The following is a 21602-nucleotide window of genomic DNA, read 5'->3' as shown; positions in this document are numbered from 1 at the left end:
TGGTGTGTGTGAATCCTTGCTTGCATTTGTACCCCCCCAGCCCCCCGTATTCGACTTCAAATTCATTCTCTCCCCCGCTTCTGATAAGGATCCATGTGGAAGATGCATGTACAACCATGCACGAAAATCCCGAGAAGACTTTACTGCGTATCAAAGGGGCAGCAAACACAACGAGCAGTTTAGCCACAGAAGTATCAAGCTTTACGAGTATATCGACAAGATCGCCGCTCGCTACTCAAGGTGGTAATCTAGCTCAAATTCGGGCCATGTGCAAGCGTTGTATGCAAAGGGGAAGGGCAACAAGCTAGGCAATCGTGATTGGTGGTGTATACCCCTGAAACTCCCAGCTGTAAGCTTACTGCGGCGCTCTTGACGACGTACGAGGAACGGGCCGAAATGCCCAGATGATACTATACCCCATACCCCATACTTGGATTCTCTCCATGCTCTCTGTGGAATTCTGGTTCCGTTACTCCGCACTTGGCAATCACACGACAGCGAGATTGGTTCAAGGAAGGATCTCCAGGCGCGGGGGCGCACGAGGGATCTAATGCACAACACAAGGGCCTAGAGTCGTATGCAAAACTGAACTTGATCAGGGATAGTTCCCTGGTCGAGTCACCAAAATATACACCTACAACGCAGTGTCCGACTAGCGCTTGTATCTGTAAAGGTGGTACATAGTTTTAAGTCATTATCTTTTGTTCTTTGTGAGTGTACATATGGATACACCATTGATTTGTTTGTGCTGGAATCAAGTAAGAACTTCGTATTTGCTCTTGCCAACGGGAAGCTGCTCAAATTAATCATTACCCCGACTTCCTATTTGTGACGGGTGTGGAGGACAGCCGGCTTTGTTTAACTATATATTCTCCCTTGAAACACTCTGGCAGCAGGAGCCAAGGTCATTGTGCTCTCCCTTACTTCCTCTTTATCAGAACTTGACAGAGAGTTGCGATGGCTACAATGGAGCCCCTGGCCATCATTGGCATGGCATGCCAGTTCCCCCAGGAGGGGGACAACAATGAGAATTTCTGGAAGATGCTTATGACCGGAAAATCAGCAATGACTCCAGTCCCCAAAAACAGGTTCAACATGGAAGGGCATTTCCATCCAGACGTTGAACACGGCGGCACTGTGAGTTAATGCTAGGATCCTCTGACTCTGCACGGCTGTTGCTTACAATATGCATAGTTTCATGTGAAAGGTGCCCATTTCATGGCTGCTGATCCAGCTGAGTTCGATAACCAGTTCTTCTCAATACCCAAATCCGAGGTCATGTCCCTGGATCCGCAGCAAAGACTGCTGATGGAGAACGTCTATCATGCTTTAGAGAATGGTTAGTTACAGTGCCCTATGCTTTCAAGCTATACTTCGCTTACTGATACTTCTTCGGTAGCTGGCATTCCTATGGATAAAGCAGTAGGATCGAACACATCAGTCTTCAGCAGCGGTTTCAACCATGACTACCTTCAACTGCTGAACAGCGACCCGGAGATTAAGCTCAAATACAAGCCAATGGGAACAAGTAACTCCATTCTTTCCGGCCGTATCAGCTGGTTCTTTGACTTCAAAGGCCCGAGTCTCACAGTGGACACCGCCTGCTCCAGTAGTATGGTAGCCTTCCACCTGGGCGCCCAGAGCTTACGGGATCACGAATCCGACATGACCGTCATTTGCGGTGTAAATGTTTTCACATACCCCACAGACTGGTTTGGCATGGACCACCACGGGTTCTTTGCTGGAGATGGAAAGTCTTACAGCTTTGACCATCGTGCTAGTGGATACTCTCGAGGAGAAGGCGTTGCTACAGTCCTTGTCAAGCGATTGTCTACCGCTCTTCGAGATGGTGACACAATTCGGGCTGTCGTGCGAGCAACCGGCCTCAATCAGGATGGACGAACACCTGGTATCACACTGCCCAGTGCAGCTGCTCAGGAGCAGATGATCCGTGAAGTGTACAAGAGGGGAGGATTGGATATAGCACAGACGGCTTATATCGAAGCTCATGCTACCGGGACTGCTGCCGGGGATCCGATTGAGGCGCGAGCAATCGCCAACTCTTTCAACACTGCCAACCGAGGATCACCATTGATTGTAGGAGCTGTCAAGTCGGCGATTGGACATACAGAAGGAGCCTCGGGTCTCGCCGGTATCATCAAGTCCGTGATGGTATTGGAGTCTGCTATGATTCCACCCAACACAAACTTTGAGAAGGTGAACCCTAAAATTCCCATTGACAAGTGGCGACTCCAGCTGCCCCTCCGGCCAACACCATGGCCCTCACCTGGCCTTAGACAGGTTTCCATCAACTCTTTCGGCTTTTCCGGTACCAACGGCCATGTCGTTCTGCAAGACGCCCGGTACTACCTTGAAGAGCACAATCTGCTTGGCTTCCACAAAACTGTGCCCTACCCAGCTCATGCCAATGGAAGCATAACGAACGGCACCGGCCATGTGAACGGCCACAGCGCCAATGGCCATGGAACAGCCAATGGTACGGTCAACGATCCTACTGGCGAGAATGGAGATTCTACCGCAGACCGCACTCCCCTTATCTTCCCGGTTTCGTCGTTCGACGAGCAGGGGGTGCAAAGGAACGCCAATTCGCTCGCCACTTACCTGAATGACCTGCTGCTTTCCGACACCTCGAGCAAGACGAGAAAATACTTTCAGGACCTTGCGTACACACTTGCAGCAAAGCGAACAGCTTTTCAATGGCGGTCATTTTGCCTAGCCAATAGCGTAGCTGATCTCGCTAAGACGTTGACAGCAGATTCCTCCCTTGCGAAGCCAGTAAGGACGAGAGCAACTCCCAACATTGCCTTTGTCTTTACTGGCCAAGGGGCACAGTGGTATGCAATGGGGCGGGAGCTACTGGCTTTCTCCACCTTCAAGGAGAGTATCGAAAGCGCTTCACAGTATATGCAGGAGCTGGGGAGCTCATGGTCTCTTTACGGTAAGTCATTTATTACATCCAGACCTGCAGGGAAGCGGCATCCAAGGGTTGAACATGATCCTCAGCATAACTTGACAGCTGACCTGAAACAGACGAGCTCCAAAGAGATCAACAAAGTTCTCAGATTGACAAGCCATACTTGGCTCACCCCTCTTGCACCGCCATCCAAGTTGCTCTTGTCGATTTACTGTCCTCCTGGAATCTGCGCCCGACGCGTGTGGTAGGCCACTCGTCTGGTGAAATCGCAGCTGCCTATTGCGCAGGCAAGATTAGCAGGCAATCGGCGTGGAAGGTGGCCTACTTCCGAGGTCACGTCTCCAGTAAAGTTACAACCAACGGCTCAATGCTTGCAGTTGGCTTGACGACGTCGGAATTGCGGGAGTACCTCGATAAAGTGGACGCCAAGTTGCCAGGCGAACTGACACTGGCGTGCTACAACAGCCCCAAGAACCACACCATATCCGGAGACACTGCCAAGATTGACGAGTTGAAACGGATCCTTGATGAGAAAGACATCTTCGCCCGAAAACTCAAAGTCAAGACGGCATATCATTCATCACATATGAGGGCCGTTGCATATGAGTATTTGAGTCTGCTGGGCGACATGGAACCCTCAGACGCCGACATGTCGGTGGATATGTACTCCAGCGTCACAGGGGCTCGGGTTGAGGATGCCATCACGTCTCAGTATTGGGTCGACAACCTAGTGTCGCCTGTGAGATTTACTGACGCTCTTCTCAAGATGACTTTGGAGAGCCCCAAGAGCTCGCTGCGGGTGAACTCTAGTAACAGTGTGATTCAAGAGATTGTCGAAGTTGGCCCTCACTCAGCACTCCGAAGCGCCATCAAAGAGACTTTGACAAGCCACTTCAGCGAGAACCTGGGCATTGGATATCATGCAGTGTTGGATCGTAACACTCCGGGTGTCGAGACTCTTCTGAAGACCGTCGGCAACTTGTTTTCGCGCGGAAGTGTCGTCGACCTCGCTCTTGTGAACCAGGGAGCACTGCGGAGTCCCAGCGACGGACAACCCTCCATGATCGCGAACTTGCCACCTTATGCGTTCAACCATAGCCAGACCACTTGGTATGAAAGCCGCTTGAGCCGCAATTACCGCTTCCGCAAGTACCCGCGCCATGATCTGTTTGGAGCTCCGGTACCTGATTGGAATCCCGAAGAGCCCGTTTGGCGCAATTTCATTCGAATCTCTGAGCAGCCTTGGCTAAGAGATCACGTCGTAAGTACCTACCGTTTCGTCATCCTGTATGAGAAGGAACTAACATTTCGTAGGTCACTAGCAGTATTGTGTACCCAGGGTAAGGCTTCTGTATGGTATGCTGTGCAGTGCTGAAAGCTAATTGATCCATAGAGTAGGATACATTATCATGGCTATCGAGGCCTCCAGGCAAATTGCTTCACCAGACTTGAAACTCCTCGGGTTCCACCTCAAGGACATCTCCATCAAAAGTGCTCTCATCGTTCCCGACAACAAAGAAGGCATTGAAGTCAAGTTCTCCATGGTCGGCATGGATGAGTCCAGTCTTGAAAAGTCCAAAGTCTGGAGAAAATGGACCGTGACCAGCTACAACACGGTGGCAGACAACTGGGTAGAACACTGCACAGGTTACATCCAGACCCAGTATGATGTCTCTCCTGGCCCCATCGACGAAGGCCTCGAGGAGGCATCAGAGGTACTCGCGTCGAAAAAGCTGCTACAGGACAGCGTCCACCGCTGCACCACGCCTACAAGCATCAATTATGACAACCTGGATACTGTGGGTTTGCATTTCGGACCTCTGTTCCAGAACCTGTCAGATGTCGTGGTAAACAAGGGACAAGGTGAAGTGTCATCACTCATCACAGTACCGGATGTTGCCAAGGTCATGCCCAAGAACTTTCTCCATCCTCACATGATTCATCCTTCGACTTTGGATAGCATGATGCATCTCTTTATTGCTGGTAAGTGAAGCAATGCTCTTGATTCTACTTGTAGTCTCGAAGGCGAAGTCCAATAACATAACTTGATTGTCACAGGTGTACTCGATATCACGGACAAAAAGACATTGGAGTCTCCTATGGTGCCCACCTTTATCAAAGATGTTCGCATCTCTGCGAACATTGAGAACACTGCTGGGCACCGATTTCGAGGATTCGGAGTCTCGAAGCTGACGGGATTCCAAAAATTTCACAGCGACATTACCATCTGGGATGAGAAAACGAACACTGAGAGAATTGCTGTCAGAGGATGGTCGGGAAAATCCCTGGGATCAGAAGTGTCGTCCATCGAGGCGAAGAAGCTTTGCCACATTGTGGAGTGGATGCCAGACCTCAACCTCGTCAAGCAACCCAAACTCAAGGCGAAGCTTGCTTCCGACCAGGAGAACGAAGAGTATCGACAGAATGTCAGACGGCTACAATTAGCCTCGGTACTTTTTGTCATGCTTGCCTTAGAAGACCTGAAGGATTATCCTGTCGACAAGCTGGAAGGCCACTTCAAGAACTACTATGCATGGTGTATCAAGGTTCGAGATGATCTACACAAAGGATTGCTGCCTCATCTAGACATTGACGAATGGAAACGTTATATGGATAGTGAGTCGCTGAGAGAGGCTCTCTTCAGTCAGATCGAGGAGTATAATGCAGATGGTCGGCTGCTTGTTCGAACGGGCAAGGCTTTAGCGGCTGTCATGAGGAAGGAGATCGACCCTCTGCAGCTGATGTTCGGTCAAGATAACATCCTCGATGAGCTGTACAGAAACATGGTGGAGTCTGGAAATCTGCCTGCCCTCTTGAAGGCTTATCTGGAAATTGTCCACCACAACAATGTCAACCTCAACATTATGGAAATTGGTGCCGGAACGGGATCACTCTCCGCCCCCGTCTTGGAGGCACTAGGCCCATCAGCCGCCGACGAAGAAAGACTCTTAAACGACTCAGCTATCGCCAAATATACTTATACTGATGTGTCGTCAGCGTTCTTCGAGAAGGCCAAGGACAAGTTCAAGAGATGGAGAAATGTGCTCGAATTCAAGACCTTCAACATCGAGAATGAAGCTTTAGATCAAGGCTTTGAGCAAGGCACATATGACTTCATCTTTGCTGGAAACGTCATCCATGCCACTGCGGACCTTGAGAAAGTACTGGCCAACCTTCGGTCACTGTTGAAGCCAGGTGGCAAGCTGGTGATGCACGAGGGTATTCGGCAAGGTATGTATACCAAAAGGTGGGGGGTTTCTCGTGATGAGCTACAATACTAATCTCTGGACTAGATCTTCTCTGGCTTCCACTGTCATTTGGCCAGCTCAAGGGTTGGTGGCTGAGTGTTGAGGCAAACCGGAAGTTTTGCCCATCAATCTCTGAGCGAGAGTGGGATGTCATGCTCCGTCAAGCCGGGTTCACCGGAATCACAACGGTTCTAACCGATCGTGAAGTCGCTGATATTCGTGGACAGAGTATCATGGTTGCTGAAAACAACGAAGTCATTGGCGCGCAAGACGCTAACAGAAGGGTACACATCATCTCCTCGGCGGCAACACAGAGCCTGGCAACTGCTCTGCACTCCAGAATCACGAACGATTTCGGATACAAGAACTGCTCGATTGTTGGACTTTCTGATTTGTCAGACAGGGAGCTGATCTATGACACTTGCATCTCTCTCATTGATTTGGAGCGACCTCTTCTGGCCGACTTCACGGAACAACAATACAACGATCTTAATCATCTCATCGCGACTAGCGACGGAGTGCTCTGGCTCTCGGGAGACTTCCAGAAAGACCCAGCACAGTACATGATCACTGGTGTCATTAGAACCGTTCGATGGGAGCGGGATCTAGATGCTCCCAACCTGATCACTATGTCGGTCGCAGAGCCCCGACCCGATGATGACATTTTCATCGAATCCATCCTATCCGTGTTCAAGCATCAATTCGTGAACGACATTGACGACGGGAGCAAAAACGCCGAATATTACCTGAAGGATTATGAGTTATTGACCAACCGTCTGATCGACGCTCAGAACGTCAACGGCTTTGTCCACTCAAACTTCGCCGAGGCTGACCCCAAGCAAATACCACTTGGCGAGGCGGGTCGACCAATTATGCTTGATACGTCCTCTCCGGGTTCACTAAGCGCTCTTCACTTCGCCACAGACCCGGTTTGGGCCCGTCCTATGGGTGAAAACGAAGTGGAAGTGGAAGTCCGAGCTGTCGGCCTCAATTTCCGAGATGTGCTGATTGCCATGGGTGAACACGTCGCGGCCTGTCTTGGTAACGAAGCGGCAGGTTACGTCTCCCGGATTGGCTCCAAGGTCACCAACGTCCGGGTCGGTGATAGAGTCGTTTACATGAACGGACTTGTTGATGGCGGATGTCTCAAGACCTATGGACGGCAGAGCGCGGATGCCGTTGTCAAGCTTCCAGATTCCGTGAGCTTCGAAGATGCTGCCAGTCTTCCCTGCGTGTATTCTACAGTCATCCACGGACTGTACGATATTGCGCGCCTGTCCGAGGGAGAGACAGTTCTCATCCATGCCGCGGCCGGAGGTGTTGGTCAAGCAGCCATCCAGCTGGCAAATCTTGTTGGAGCAGAAATCTTTGCTACCGTGTCTACTCCTGAGAAGCGAGACCTGCTCATCAACGAGTACGGCGTGAAAAAGGACCACATCTTCTCCAGTCGGGATTTGTCCTTCGTCAAGGGCATCAAGCGCATGACAAACGATCGCGGCATCGACGTTGTGCTGAACTCGCTCTCAGGAGATGCGCTGCGTGCTTCATGGGATGTTCTCGCTCCGTTTGGCCGATTCATTGAGATCGGTAAGAAGGACGCTCAGGCAAACGGAAGAATCGACCTCAGCCCTCTTCTGCGCCAAACAGTCATGGCCAGCGTTGACCTGACGACCATCATGCATTACAAGCCCAAGAAGCTCGGGCAGCTCATTGCTGAGACTGTTCGACTGTTCGCCGAGGGCAAGGTTAAGCTGGCGAAGCCTACCAGGGTCTTAAACTATACACAGATTGAAGAAGCATTCCGCTCTTTGCAATCCGGCAAGAGCATGGGAAAGACTGTGTTCAAGCCGGAACCAACTGACATCGTCCCGATTATGCCTGAAAGATCTTCCCCATTGCAGTTTGATCAGAACGCCTCATACGTCCTTGCCGGAGGTCTTGGAGGTTTGGGACGAAGTATCGCACGATGGATGGTCTCACGAGGAGCGAAGCATCTAATCTTCATCTCTCGATCCGGAGCAGCAAGCGAATCTGCCCAGGAACTAGTCCAGGAGCTGGAAGCTGCTGGTTGCAAGGTCTATGTTTTTGCTTGCGACGTAAGCGACGAGGCTGCGCTATCAAAGACTATCGACGATTGCAAGGCAAGGCTTCCGGAGATTAAGGGCTGTGTTCAGGGCTCAATGGTTCTCAGGGTGAGGATAAATACATACGAATACTAGGAAACAGGTTTGCTAACATCTTAATATAGGATTCGATGTTTGAGAACATGTCCTACGAGAACTTCCAAGCCGCGTTGAGGCCCAAGTTCCAAGGCTCATGGAACCTTCACAAGCTTCTGCCGACAAGCATGGACTTTTTCCTTCTTCTCTCATCTGCAACGGGTGTTCTGGGCAACCGCAGTCAAGCAAACTATGCGGCTGGCAACACTTACCAAGACGCATTGGCAACTCACAGACGCTGCCTGGGCCTTCCAGCAACCAGTATTGACTTGGGCAGCATCCTCTCAGTCGGCTACGTCGCTGAGAACAAAACTCGCCTCAAGACCATCCCCACCATTTCTTCGGTTCTGGAATCTATCCGTGAAGACGAGATCCACTTGATCATCGAGTATCATCTCGATAGGCGATACCCAGGACCAAGCCAGACTGTTTCCGGACTGCCAAATGTTGCAATGTACAAGCAGCGCCGTATGCCCGTGCCGAGCTACCTCTATCTTCCCATGTTCCGTCATCTCCAGAGCGAAACGAGCACTGCCACTGAAGCTGTCGAGGATGACCCTCTACTGCTGATACCGGTCCAATTGGCGGCAGCAACGAAGATTGAAGAAGCAGTGGCCGTCGTTTCGAACGGAATTCGACTCAAGCTTTCTAAGCTCCTATCAATGGCCGCTGATGACATTGATCCCGGCAAGTCGATTAGCTCCAACGGCGTGGACTCCTTGGTCGCTACAGAGTTCAGAACTTGGCTAGGAAAGACATTGAAGGCTGATCTGCCCATGCTGGATATCATGGGAACCAGCAGTATTCTCACATTTAGTGAGAAGGTTGTGAGCCTTAGTAAGTTGGTTCAGATTACGGCTAGTAGCTAGTATTTGCGGTCATTAGTAGATGGTGCACTGCCACTATCATCTCATTGATATAGCTGTCTCCTAACGAATATGAAGCTCATTGATCTATCCAACCACTTGTGGTAGGGGAAATTGTAAGCCAGTGAACATAATCCCAGATCTCAAGCAAGAAGAAATCCCTCCACCAAGTTGACCAACGCCGCCGATTTCCCAATCCAGCCCATCCATAAACAATAGTGTATTCTATTCGTGTCCGATTGCTCCCTAGTCTAATCTCAAGGATGGACAATGTTCCCCTGACTCCCTTCGTCCTCACCGCTTATTCTCTCACAGCTGCTGGCGGCGGCGTAGCGAGCACCTCTGTCGATGGAGCGACCTTGACAGCCGGCCTCTGAACGATGGCTCGTATCGGAGTATTTTGTGTCTTTTGATGAGAATGGTGCACTCCATTAAAGTATCGAATACCATGCCCTTTCACATCTAGCTCTGCTTTGGCCTGGTTATACATCTCTTCGATGATAAACACCTCCTCCTGCGCGTCAAGGGTGCAGTCTGCCAGGCAGAGCTCTCGCTCCCGTTGCTCAATATGCTCGCGAATCTCTCTCCATTGATTCTCTTGGGTCTTGAACCGATCAGGGAGGCCAGATCCTTTGAGATAGGTCAGTATGCCCGCCATGATGGTGTTCATAGCACCAAGCCCAGTAATCGCGTGGCGAGAGCCATCAGCTGCCCCGATTGCTGTCAATGCGGCGGCGACGATGATTTGCGCCCCGAGACAGAAGTTGATAGCGATGTGAAAGAATCGATAATTCTGGGCTGCCTTCTGCTCTGCGTGGACGACCCGAAAGTATAAGCCAACATTCGGGGCCACCCGCCTGGCATGACCGTTGCTTGCCAGAGCAGGAACGGTGTCTATGCCTGTGAGGGAACGAAATGCGAGGAGCTTGTCGTTGGGCGGAACCAGCGCCTCATTGTTGGTCCCAATGATGGTGATCCGTCTTCCGTTGCCGGTAGTCTCTTGACCTTCCTCATCTCTAAGGGGAGGAAGACCTTGTTCCTCTGTGTGGGCGGGCAGAGGATCTCCAACATCCAAAGCACGGACGACTTGGGCGAGCCGTCTCAACATTATAGGCTTGGTATACCGAGGTCAAGATGTCAATAGAATGCAAGCAGAAGGATCGAAGAGTGTGTGTGCAGTCTAGTGATATGGCTGCCTTTCCACAAAAGCTGCCGGCGCAGATCTCCCGTTCGGAGGCTTTTTGAAGCTAAATGAGGGAGCAACTCTAAGTTCCTGGAAAATCTCGGGTCTAGATCAAATCGTGTGCAAGTCATGGCAGAGAAGCAAGCATGTCTCAGTCTTAGGCTGCCCTCCTTGGCTGCCTTATTCCACCCTCCAACTCCGTGTGGTCTCTCCTCCTGCTTCATGCAGTATTAGTAGTAGTTGTTGGCCGGGATCTGCAAGGGAGTCAATCCGGTTCCTCCAATGACGCGAGCCGCCCCCAATTTGGCATTTCGATAAGCTCATCGCCGACGGGGTCGGGTTCTGCCTGATAAACTTCAAGACATGACTTGGCGAGCCGCAAGTGGCAGCTGATGCAACTTCCCCGCCCAGGTATGCGGCTGAACTCTTGCGTGGACCAGAGAGAGGCTCGCAGTCGGGGATGCGATGAAGGATTACCGAAGCTGGACCGAACATGGCAAATCAACGAGTGTGGGCATTAGGAAGGATGTTTCCTACTTGTATTCCGTACTCGTACTCCGACCGACCTCATTATAGAAGACGTCGGCAAAAGAGAGAGGGCAGATGATCACAACAGGTCGGCGGAGGATTAGAAGATGGTCAAATCCAGATTACCTCGCAGACGATATCTTGAATAGGCGCTTGAGCAGAGCTCTGGTTGCCATTTAATCCACAACCGGATGAGGTTAGCAGATAGGAATTGACGATCAAAACCTGTGTGACCCCTGTAAGAACTAAGCAGAGAAAAGCGATGGGTGCGAAACAGTATTTTGTCCTGTGCTCGGATGACAAACGAGGTCGACTGCTTTTCAGCTTGTCTAAAAGGCAACATAGAGGAGATTGTCGCTCCAATAATGACAAGCATGAGTCTAAACGGGAATAGTAGAAAGCCACAGTGGTGGATGTGTGTTGACATATCAAGACAAACAAAACTACGAGACCAAGTCAACAATTCATACGGTCGACTGATAGGAGGCGAGGCAACCGATGTGCTGAGTTCACCGGCTTCCCTCTCGCGTAGCTTTCAAGGGCAAACGATGGATTTGTCCATTTCTGATGAAGGACAATGTATAATTGACAAAATGGCATCTTGCCCAGAGTAAGAGCTCAAATCTCATAGTCCGCAGAGCTGTATTTTTCACATATCATTTTCGTGGTCGTAAACGCTCATACAGCCGATATACGCCCATGAGGAAAGACAATCCCATTAGCCAGCATGTAGAGCCGCTGAACAAAGCCAAAAGAGCCACGGCTCAATGATAGGCTAACAGCGCCAATACCAGTAGTAGTATCATCACTGAAAACGGCAAAACGGACTTGTGGTAGCGCACGATTCATGCCTCGCAAACACTTGCCTCCATCAGATCAGTGCGTCGAGAGGGCCCCGATATGGTCTAGTGTATCGTCAACTGCCCGAAGATCTCCTTCCGAGATGCATCTCGGCCCGGGCTGTCAAGCGGATCTCGGCAAGGGCTGTGGAAGGGAACAGTCTGCGATGACGATACCCAAGGTGATTGGCCGACGAGATTCAACTGCGTCTAAAGGTCTTGGAAATGAGTCTTGAACCAGGTGTCGAGAGTTGCCTCTGAGGGCATAGTCATTGGCGATCTTTGAGAAGAAACAGGATGCGTGCATGACGAGTCTTGGCGAGCGCCCCAAATGTATATAAGAAGGGCTGAGAGTCCATGAACTTTGTCTAACAACAGCTTGACATTGCAATACAGATCAGAACCATTCGAACCAGGGAGCAACTGCCCGCAGACACAGTACACACAGCTCCCGTGAATGAGAAATCATCAGGGTCGGAGCCATCCAGTCAGAGCCAGTTTGGCATGATCTCGATGGATGTGTTGGTAAGACCATCCAGCTCATCGAGCAGGCGGCCACAGACGGCGTTCAAGTTCTCGGGTTTCCTGAGGTGTGAATTCCCGCTATCCATGGTAATTGCCTTGGTCCAGCATGGAGCTACCCTCATGACTGGAGCTTCATTATGCTGACATGGCGAGTTGTCTGAAACGTAGGCAGATGTGGTGTGGTGCGCCCATCATTCAAGCCACCTGGCTTCCCCGATACCACGCAAACTCCATGACCAGAGATTCTCCCCAGATGAAGCGAATTATGGCCGCCGTTAAGGAGGCCGGGATGTTTGTCGTTTTGGGTTACAGTGAACGCGAGGATTCCAGCATTTACATTGCGCAAGCCTTCATCTCGCCCGAGGGAGAGATTGACCACAACCGCCGCAAGATTAAGCCCACCCATGCAGAGTGCACCATCTGGGGAGAAGGGCAAGCCGAGTCCCTCAAGACCGTGGTTGACTCACCGTTTGGCAGAATTGGCGGCCTCAACCGCTGGGAGCATCTGCATCCTTTGCTGCGGTACTACGAGTACACGCAAGGAGTACAGATCCACGTCTCGAGCTGGCCTTCTTTCTTCGGCATGCCGGAACCTGACAAAATTGCATGGCTCTACCATGAGACAGCCGAGGCAAGTAGCCGCATCAGCCAGAATACGGCGATTGAGGGTGCCACTATTGTCATCTACTCGTCGCAAATTCTGACGGAGAAGGGCCTGGGAAAGAGTAGCATATTGGTCCCGTCACGAAAGTCGTATGTCAGCCCGCAGAACCGCTCCTGATTATGCGGCCATCTCGCTGATTGGGATATGTTTGACTTAGCCCGGCGGTGGCTTCTCCCAAATCTTCGGTGCTGATGGAAAGCCGCTGTGTGAACCGATTGAAGATGGCGAAAAAGGCATCCTCAAGGCCGATGTATCTCTGGGCGACATTGTCAAGGCCAAGATATTCATTGATGTTGCCGGTCACTCTGCTCGACCAGATCTGCTTGAGCCTTCTTGTTAACCCGACGGTCGCTAAGCTCGTCACGATAAGAGATAAATAGGCTAGTTCTCGTTTGTGAAGGATGAATAATTACTATTAGATTGGTGTTGTCATCATATAAACCATGGAACTGCCGTCTCATAATGAATAAACTCCCACCATTTCGTGCGATGCATGTACGTTGTGTCAGCCTGAAGGTCGTAGTGTTTCCAACAAGTCTCTATAAGATTGCGCATCACCCGAATGTTGCCGATATTCCTCACGTTGTTCATCAAATCCAAAATACGTAGAATCCTGATGCGCTGTTCGTCCGTTTGGCATTCGCATGCAACCATGAAGATAGGCCATGGGCTGGTCGCGACTCCCAGGCGGTCCAATATGTCAAAGACCTCTTCCAGATAAGTTGCCTTTGCCTCCTCGTCTCCGGGCAAAGGGATAACGTGGAGCAGATACAGAATCGTCCCTATGCGGTAAAGCTCTGCAGTGGCTAGAATGCGCGTTCGCCTTGCTGGTACCTCACCAGCTTCGCCTTCGGGATCAAGTCTCTGGACAAGGTTGTGCAGCGTATGCTCCAGTTCGAAACGTTGCTGGATCAGCTTGGGCGATAGAGGGTCGACCTCTTTCTGTATGATAGCTATGCGGAATTTGTTTATTCGGTGGATGATTGCGATCGTCTCCAAAGAGCACCCCAGAGCTCCAAGTATCTGCCAGCCACTCGTGTTAGCGGAATATACCACATGTAGGCAGAGAGAAGGAATGCGACGGCATTGCCGAGACTCACTACTGTGGCATCGCAGTTGGAAGCCCCCAACAGGAAAAGAACATCAATGCAGTTGTGGGCTTGTCGGAGAGGCTGGCTGAAGCACGCCAATACTTCGTGATACAGGAACCAGGTGAAGAGGAAATCTGCCTTGAGCTGCCTTCGATATTCCGGATACAATCCTTCCAGCATATATTTGGCACCGTCGAGGTGTGTCGTCCAGTGGCCGTCGGTCTCATCAAATACCTGCAATCAGTTAGCATACAAATGCATACGAGCCCATCCCACCAGCGACTTACACTATAGATGCACAGCATCATGGATGCGGCAAACTGCGTCTGATTGAGATCGATCGAGCTCGTCTCGTGTCCGGGGGTCAAAGAAGCAGATAGGTAGCGAACGGCATTCGTCTTGTATGTAAGAGCTGCTGCGGTGCCGCTGTGATGAAAGGCGGCAACGGCCATCATCGAGTTCCATAGTGCCTTTGTTGCGCTGTCTCCCCGTGATAGTACCATCTGGACAAGATCCGTCCGGAAGCCGTTCTGGACCTGAGTGGTCGATATCATCGGAGCAATAACGCGTTCATCTTCAGGGCAGGTCAATTACCTGTTCATGAGAAAATATGATCTGGCTAGGATTAGTTGGATTCTTACAGTAGGACATGAACACAGCATCTTGGCCGATCATTGTCGGATAGAGATTGAGAGCCCGGGTGGGTTTGGCAACTGTTTTCGCAACGAGGGCATTGTAAGATGTCGGATCCAGCGATGAGGCGACATCGTTATGGTTGACGTTGAGAAAGTGAACTCCATAGCTCTTGGAGGACTCGTGCGGGTTCTCCGGAGGTTCGTAGACCACGAAGCCGCTGTTCTTGCGCCGACCATCATGGCGATCCGGCCATAGCAGACGAAGCCCGTAGCCCAGGCATTGTCTGCCCGTGCGTGTGCAGTTGTGGCACACGGGCAGATCCCTGTCACACCCGATTTTCCGCTCTTTGATGGCGCCTGTCAGCAAGGCGTCCGAGCGGATGCCGCCGGAGCTTGTGAGCTAAAGAACAATGAACTCACGTTTACATGTCCAGCAACCTTGCTTGGCCTTCATATCTTCTAGGTCAAAGTCCGATGACCTCGCCCAGAGCAGCACGTCTTTGGCATTGTCACTCCGCTAAATTCGTCTGGCGGAGAGCGGCTCAAGGCTGGTAGAGTGTCGGAAGTTGAAAGCAGTAAAGGATGATTCTGACTGCATCCCGCTTTCAGGAGCCGAAACGCGCCAAGGCAGGGCTATCAATATTCCGATCCGCGAGAGATTCAATCAGGCCATCTGCTTCCAATTACATATGGTCGAGAGTGCAACTGAGAATGGAGATGATGATGGGAAATTGCGAACTAAATTGTACCAGTGGCGGCGCTGCCGTTGTCATTGCCATTGCCTGCCAAATGCAACAGTTGATATGCGATTGAACTACTTCAGCAACCAAACCATTCGCCCAGCAACTCCAGGTGTGCGCTTCAATATCGAGTTCCTCAGCAGGGCATCTTATTACGAGGTACCATATATTGACAACCCGTTAACCCAATATTGTAAGCCAGAGACGACGGCCCTTTTTAAACATTTTATTCGCTATGGACAGACAACTAATGCGGTGATGCCCAACTTGGACTGGGATTCAACCTGCCATTTACTGCTCAAGAGGTCTGGAAGTGCGACTTTACTTCGTGCGAGTCCGTTTTTTGTTAGGATAAATCGGAAAGATAACCACGGATATAGCAAAACAAGGCATGTCTGAGCATCAGTGATTGAAGGACAGCCATGTTCTCGCCGTTCAGATATGATTTGACCTTAGAATTTTCTCTCTCTTTAATTTCTGATATTTCGATGCAAAAAAGATGCCGTCGTTTTCTTCGCGGGCTGTCTAGGTTATATTCAGGCGTGCTGATACCCTATAGCGCTCCATGAAGCTGTTCGATACCGCCTTGAACATGTGGCCAAGTGGCGACGTCTTATCACGAGAGAAAGAAAACTGCCAATAAAGGGGTATCATTTGATTGCTTTCAATTGTGTAGATGAAGAGCATGAAGCGATGCAATTGAATTAAATAAGGCAGCATTGCCAGGTCAACAACTCCATAAGATATAGCTCTGCTGAAAGACGGCCACCAAGATGGAATAGCGACTGTTTGTCACTACAGTTATGAAGCGTGGGGGGATCGGTAACAGTCTTTGGAAGATCATATACAACGCAATCAATTGAGACGGACGTCCTAAAATGTAGAAGAGCTTAAAGCCTGGCGGTGTCATTGGCTCACCAATTGGAAGCTGTTTCAGCAAGAGTGTAGAGGCGGTAACATGCCCGGTACCATGCTTTTGTACATAGTGATAATCAGTGACAAAGGTGTACGCCTCTTCTGACTTGAAGATGGATTCTCAACCATTGATAAGTTTGGTACTAATCGAGGAGATACGATAGAAAGCAAGCATATGTTGCCAAAGCCCCAAGCAATTTTGTATTGACCGCACCCTGCATAAGAAGACACTCAGATAATCGTCGACAGCGTTACCACTCATCTCATTTTTCATATCATCATCGATCAGTATGCTGGCAGCGAGAGGAGACGCTTGAGCCTGTTCCTGACACCACCATTTGCGCTTTCTATGCTGCTCTGGCTGGGACGACGCGGAACAGCGTTAACTACACCACAGCCCGCAGCATATCGTGTCGTCGCTATGCGATTCGACCGATCTATGTATGACGTTAGGCATATTTTCCACGACTTTGCTCATGGGCTTACGGGAACAATCATTGCGTCCCGGATCGTTCAACACCGCATCGAGCTTTGCTTTGGCCCTCTCAGAAGCCGACGGCATGGCGATACTTTGTATACTGCGATTTCGTTTCGATGAGCAGTTGACTGGCGACAGCCACGGCGCTGAATAAAGTTCCGCGAGCAGTCTGTTTTATATCCGTCATGCGGGGTAAGGAGTTGTTTCGATGCATATTCTCTTAGAGAACTACGCCGTAGAATTTCTCGATGTCGGTAACTCTGTGGCGTAATAATGACATCAAATCTCAACCGTTACGCCAGGGCTCAAAAGCAACAGCAGCTTCCATCTCACCCAAGTTGGAAAGCCCCTTGTATGTACAAATGAAAAGCTTGCAGCAATAGAGGTCCGTTTTGGTTGGGTTGACGTTTCTCCAAGTTACCTCTTTGGTTCAATCCTGCCCCGGTTCAATGTTTTCGTGTATAGTGCACACTAAGGTTGCAATAACCCATGGGTAATCATGGGCTAGCCCAAAAATTTAGCCCATGGGTAGGTTTTGGGCGGCTTGGCAGCCCACAGATTACCCAAGCCTAAATTAGCCCAAATTGGGCGGCTTTGTGATAAGGTGCGATAACCACCAGCCCAATTACCCTACATTCTACCTAAAATCTATATTAATTAAAAAAAAGCTAAATAAAATATAAAAAAAAAAAAAAAAAAAAATATTTTTATATATATTAAGATATAATAATATTAATTATATTTTTTTTTAATTTTTTTTTTACCTTTTTTTATAATAAAAGTTATTATTTAGTAGATTTAAAATAGCATACTTAAAGGTATCTCTTGGCATTTGGGCGGCTCCTGCCCACGCTTTTGGGCATGATAAGATAAGAATGGGCGGTTCTTGGCAAACCCACTTATTTTTAGGCTTACCTAATGGGCTGGATAAGCCCATTGGGCCGCCCATGGGACCCACGGGCTGGGTAATTGCAGCCTTAGTGCACACATAAAGGTCCAGAGGTTTTGGTCGTATTACGTGTGAGAATATCTAGAGGGGAAACATTGTATAGACTTGCTATAGAGATTTACCCCGTAAACTCATTGGACAAGTCCTAGTGACGCCGACATCGTAGAGCCTCGAGCAGGAGATATTGATAGATGTCTAAGGGCAAAACCTAGCTCAAAATTTCTATTTAAAAACGGCACTTGGTAAGAAAGCCGGTTTGCCGAATAAACATTCCCTTGCAGCTCATGGGGGAGCTAGTCAAGGATAATGAAATTGAAAGAAACTATCTGGGAGTAGTCGCACAGTCGAATCATTATATGTGGCGGCTGACGGACTATGACCTACAACAGCTGTAGAGGCTTACTAAAATCTGAGATGCTGGCAAAGTCACAGAAAATGGTCGTCCGCAACATCAAGTGAGCACCTTTCTTTACACTATTGCTCTGCCATGAATGGATGGGACAGGCGGCTCCCTTTTATGTATGTGACGCTCCCTTGCGGTATGCAGATGCAAACTGATGACAAGAGAAGTGTGATATGCGTTGGCATGCGGCCTGGTGTGGCCTCGTTGGGTTGGTGCCATGGACGGTGGTGCACAAAGACTTTATCCCCCCCCCCTTTTGCGTAAGATTTTTCGGGAAAAAGAGAAATCAAGGCAGAGAGTCAGAATTATGGACTGCTTCTTCAATGTTTCTATCGCAAGCTGAGGGAAGCGACGTGGTAGTATTACATAGCGAACTGATGTCCGTCTTCGGAAGTCTGTGAGGAACATTGCGGAGGGTCGGGAACCTTTTCCATCTTGAAGATCCGACTGCGCCACACAAAGCTTAAACGCATGGACTCCTTGCTTGTGACGGAAGCAGAGCATTCCGAGCTGATTCTTGCCTGAAGGCGAGCTGGCTTAGGTATTACTAGTGACTTGCATCGAGGCGTGGAGAGCAGGGGTTATAGATCGAAGCGGATTCATTTGTGTTTAGTTCAGCACATGCATTTCTGGGGCGGTTTGTTTGGCATCGCCCTGAATATCCTCAGACAGGCATGCCAAAGCAAGACGGGGGGAATCCTGTTTGACGAGCGGATGGGTGGTCTGGAAGGTTGATGTTTTGCAAAAAAAAGAAAAAAAAGAAAGAAAAAAAAAGCGCGCGTGTTGAGAATAGTCCACTACGAGAACGGCGCGCTGGAAAAGCCACAGCCATGGACCACACGCATCAACGATCACCAAGGATACAAGCTTGAAAGAGAGTGTAAGTGTGTAGGTGTGGCTGTCTCCAAACTCAACAAGACTTTATTCAGAGTACCTTTGGTAGATGTGACAAATTTTGAGACAAGTAGCTGGCGAGACACACATCAGCCCGTGCGGATCGTAACATCATCGTCATCCACTCATACCTGACGATTCTAACTTTTGCCGCCCAAGTCATTGGTGTTGGGTACATACTAAGAAATTCATTCAATGTGAAGTCTGCGTCCTACATAAGGTACTGAATGACAATCGAGCCTACTGCAAGCGAGCAGGCCTTCGCTCATACCACGCTAAGGCGCACACAAAGAGGCCGAAAGTCTGTTTTGCTGGCAGCTGTCAACATTGAACTTGTAGAAACATGTTTGTTGGTTTGTTTATTTTCTGAAACAGAATCCATCTAGGCTGCGCCAGGCCATCCTGTGAACCAGGCGCCAAAAACGCGCGCTTCTCGGGCTCGATCAGGGCCGGGGCACGGCTGCGCACGTTTTCCTTGGAGCAGGGCTGTTAATAAACGTAAGGTAGTTTTCGACAGGAAGAAGCAGAAACACCCGCCACAGCCTCCAACAGCACCAAAAATAGCACGGCAGTCGGCAGTCAGCAGCCAGTAGTCATCCGCTTACCAACGCATCCGGGCCCTTGACTGCTGCCAGACTAGTACTATATACAATCGGCAATCCTAGCTTCCGGGGTCAGGTAGTCTAAAATGGGAGCACCAGGCTGAATGGCTTAGAGAGGCTTTGAGGGGAAGAAGCCACAAGCTATCCGGAAGCAGCGTGGTCCGCCAGTTGGGAAATGATGGATATGATGTGTAGTCATAGCCTAATGGAATTAGGTGGTGATGGCCCTTGGAAGCATGCATATATATAACCATCTCGTCGGTCCCGATCTCATCACCACCTTCATCACCATTATCACGACAACAGCTTCAGCAGTCAGCACTATAACAGCAGCTGTTGATCAACTTCATCGCCCTGATTTGACATAATATACACACAGCTCCTGTACCTCATCATACACAAACCAATCCAGAAACAATGGCCAAGCTTACCAAGGTTCTTGCCTCTGCCCTGGCTCTGGCTGGATCCTCTGCCGCTACCTGGCCCCCCAACAGCAAAGACTGCACAACCACCGCTGCGGCTGCTGATGGCTTCCCCACACCCAATGCTCAGCAGCTGAGAGCCATCTCGGAGAGAGCTGATGGCTCTCTCTCAAACGCTCCTCCGCCAGCCACGCTTGCCGACAGCACGCTGCAGTCACTCCAAGTGATCGCCTTCAACGAAGAGTTCGAGACTGCCTACTTCCAGTCACTGCTTGCCAATGTCACGTTGGGTGTCCCCGGCTATGAGTCGTGGAAGGGCTATGGAAAGGCCGAGCTGGAGAAGATTCTTAATGTCATTATTGCTGTAAGTTCCACAAGAAGCTGCCGCTCTGGCTTGACCGAATCATAGACTAATACCTGATATTTCTCTCCCTTAGCAAGAAGAGCTCCACGCCCTCAATGCGCTCAACGCCCTGAACAAATTCAAGAAGCTTGCTCCTCTGCCTTGCAAGTACCGTTTCCCGGTTACCAACATCCATGACGCCATTGCCGTAGCGGAGGCCTTCACCGCCGTCGTCATGGGCACTCTCCAAGATGTTAGCCAGGCCGCAGCCGCTGCGGGAGATGCCGGTATTGTGCGCGGCGTGGCATCTGTCATTGGCCAGGAAGGAGAGCAGAACGGCTTTTACCGGACTCTCCTCGGCGCCGTCCCCTCTGAGAAGCCATTCCTGACTACCAACGTCGGCCCGTTTGCTTATTCCTTCCTCAACAACAACTTCATTGTTCCCAACTCATGCCCCTTTGATGTCAACGCTCTGGGCGTGCCCATCTTCACCCAGCTCAGCGTCGAGGGCGGTAGCGCTGCCCTTAATGTCCGCCCCGAGGACCAGTGGCTCAACTACAGCGCCGATTTGAGCTCAGTCAAGAACGCCGCCAAGTTCAGTAATGGCAATGGCGAGGGTCTCTTCGTCACCTACTTCAGCGGCCAGCTGGTCCCCTTCAGCGTCCCCGTCAAGGACTTCAAGTGGAATGGCGGTAAGGTCACGTTCAAGGCCTTCTTCCCCTTTGAAGAAAACATCATGTTCGGCCTGTCTATCGCTTCGTTGACCGATGGCGGTAACTTTACCAACCCTGATGCCGTTCCTGCTGCCACGCTGGCTGCCCCTGCTATCATCAACGTCAACGACGAGTTCTGAAGAAGAATGGACCAGTAAGATTGCTTAATTCGATAATGTGTAATGCTATTTGGGTCGGCTGGGGTTTGTCAAGGGTCAATAGAGGTGGAATATATATATCCAATATGGGGGTCTTTTTTTGGGGGGCATTTTGGTTTTCTGTTTTTCCTTTCGTTACTTCAAAATTCGGCCGAATAGACTGTACCTCGCCTCTATATCCCACATGGTTCCAATAGTAGAGCGTGCAAACTGAGTTATGCCAGATGGCTCCCAGAACGTCCCATGACTGAG

At 50.2% G+C, this 21602-nt stretch overlaps 6 protein-coding genes across 6 annotated transcripts; 3 read left to right on the top strand and 3 right to left on the bottom strand.

The window, feature by feature from the left end:
• Positions 1-952: 952 nt before the first annotated feature.
• Positions 953-9271, top strand: BBK36DRAFT_1183243 (polyketide synthase; the record flags this gene model as incomplete). Its single annotated transcript, XM_024896347.1, has 9 exons — positions 953-1137; positions 1195-1339; positions 1400-2959; positions 3052-4196; positions 4250-4275; positions 4329-4918; positions 4994-6166; positions 6205-8375; positions 8432-9271. The coding sequence occupies exons 1-9, from the start codon at positions 958-960 to the stop codon at positions 9269-9271; spliced, it is 7830 nt and encodes a 2609-aa protein (XP_024746531.1). The 5' UTR covers positions 953-957.
• Positions 9272-9569: 298 nt separating this feature from the next.
• Positions 9570-10376, bottom strand: BBK36DRAFT_1127653 (hypothetical protein; the record flags this gene model as incomplete). Its single annotated transcript, XM_024891535.1, has 1 exon — positions 9570-10376. One exon carries the CDS (start codon positions 10374-10376, stop codon positions 9570-9572), a length of 807 nt encoding a protein of 268 aa, XP_024746530.1.
• Positions 10377-11922: 1546 nt separating this feature from the next.
• On the top strand, positions 11923-13347 carry BBK36DRAFT_1172009 (carbon-nitrogen hydrolase; the record flags this gene model as incomplete). The annotated part of the gene is made up of 4 exons (XM_024895661.1): positions 11923-12034; positions 12281-12408; positions 12516-13079; positions 13165-13347. 4 exons carry the CDS (start codon positions 11923-11925, stop codon positions 13345-13347), a joined length of 987 nt encoding a protein of 328 aa, XP_024746529.1.
• Positions 13348-13439: 92 nt separating this feature from the next.
• On the bottom strand, positions 13440-15187 carry BBK36DRAFT_1172008 (hypothetical protein; the record flags this gene model as incomplete). Its single annotated transcript, XM_024895660.1, has 5 exons — positions 13440-14030; positions 14108-14332; positions 14386-14672; positions 14740-15078; positions 15154-15187. 5 exons carry the CDS (start codon positions 15185-15187, stop codon positions 13440-13442), a joined length of 1476 nt encoding a protein of 491 aa, XP_024746528.1.
• Positions 15188-16673: 1486 nt separating this feature from the next.
• Positions 16674-16950, bottom strand: BBK36DRAFT_1172007 (hypothetical protein; the record flags this gene model as incomplete). The annotated part of the gene is made up of 2 exons (XM_024895659.1): positions 16674-16825; positions 16875-16950. The coding sequence occupies 2 exons, from the start codon at positions 16948-16950 to the stop codon at positions 16674-16676; spliced, it is 228 nt and encodes a 75-aa protein (XP_024746527.1).
• A 2809-nt stretch (positions 16951-19759) lies between these two features.
• Positions 19760-21339, top strand: BBK36DRAFT_1136406 (hypothetical protein). The gene is given in 4 exon segments (XM_024892965.1): positions 19760-19801; positions 19814-19974; positions 20107-20500; positions 20574-21339. 2 exon segments carry the CDS (start codon positions 20132-20134, stop codon positions 21330-21332), a joined length of 1128 nt encoding a protein of 375 aa, XP_024746526.1. The 5' UTR covers positions 19760-19801; positions 19814-19974; positions 20107-20131; the 3' UTR covers positions 21333-21339.
• Positions 21340-21602: the final 263 nt, after the last annotated feature.

This window comes from Trichoderma citrinoviride (genome assembly GCF_003025115.1).
Source record: "Trichoderma citrinoviride strain TUCIM 6016 unplaced genomic scaffold BBK36scaffold_14, whole genome shotgun sequence".
Classification (NCBI taxonomy): Eukaryota; Fungi; Ascomycota; class Sordariomycetes; order Hypocreales; family Hypocreaceae; genus Trichoderma; species Trichoderma citrinoviride.
Note: the sequence above shows the minus strand (reverse complement) of the source record. Positions and strands in the feature narration are given on the sequence as shown.

What these genes read in the sequence shown, in the direction of transcription:
- BBK36DRAFT_1136406 (XM_024892965.1), top strand. Translation starts at nt 20,132, where the DNA reads ATGGCCAAGCTTACCAAGGTTCTTGCCTCTGCCCTGGCTCTGGCTGGA. An exon ending in TTCTTAATGTCATTATTGCT is followed by an intron (nt 20,501 to 20,573) that starts GTAAGTTCCACA and finishes TCTCTCCCTTAG; the next exon opens with CAAGAAGAGCTCCACGCCCT.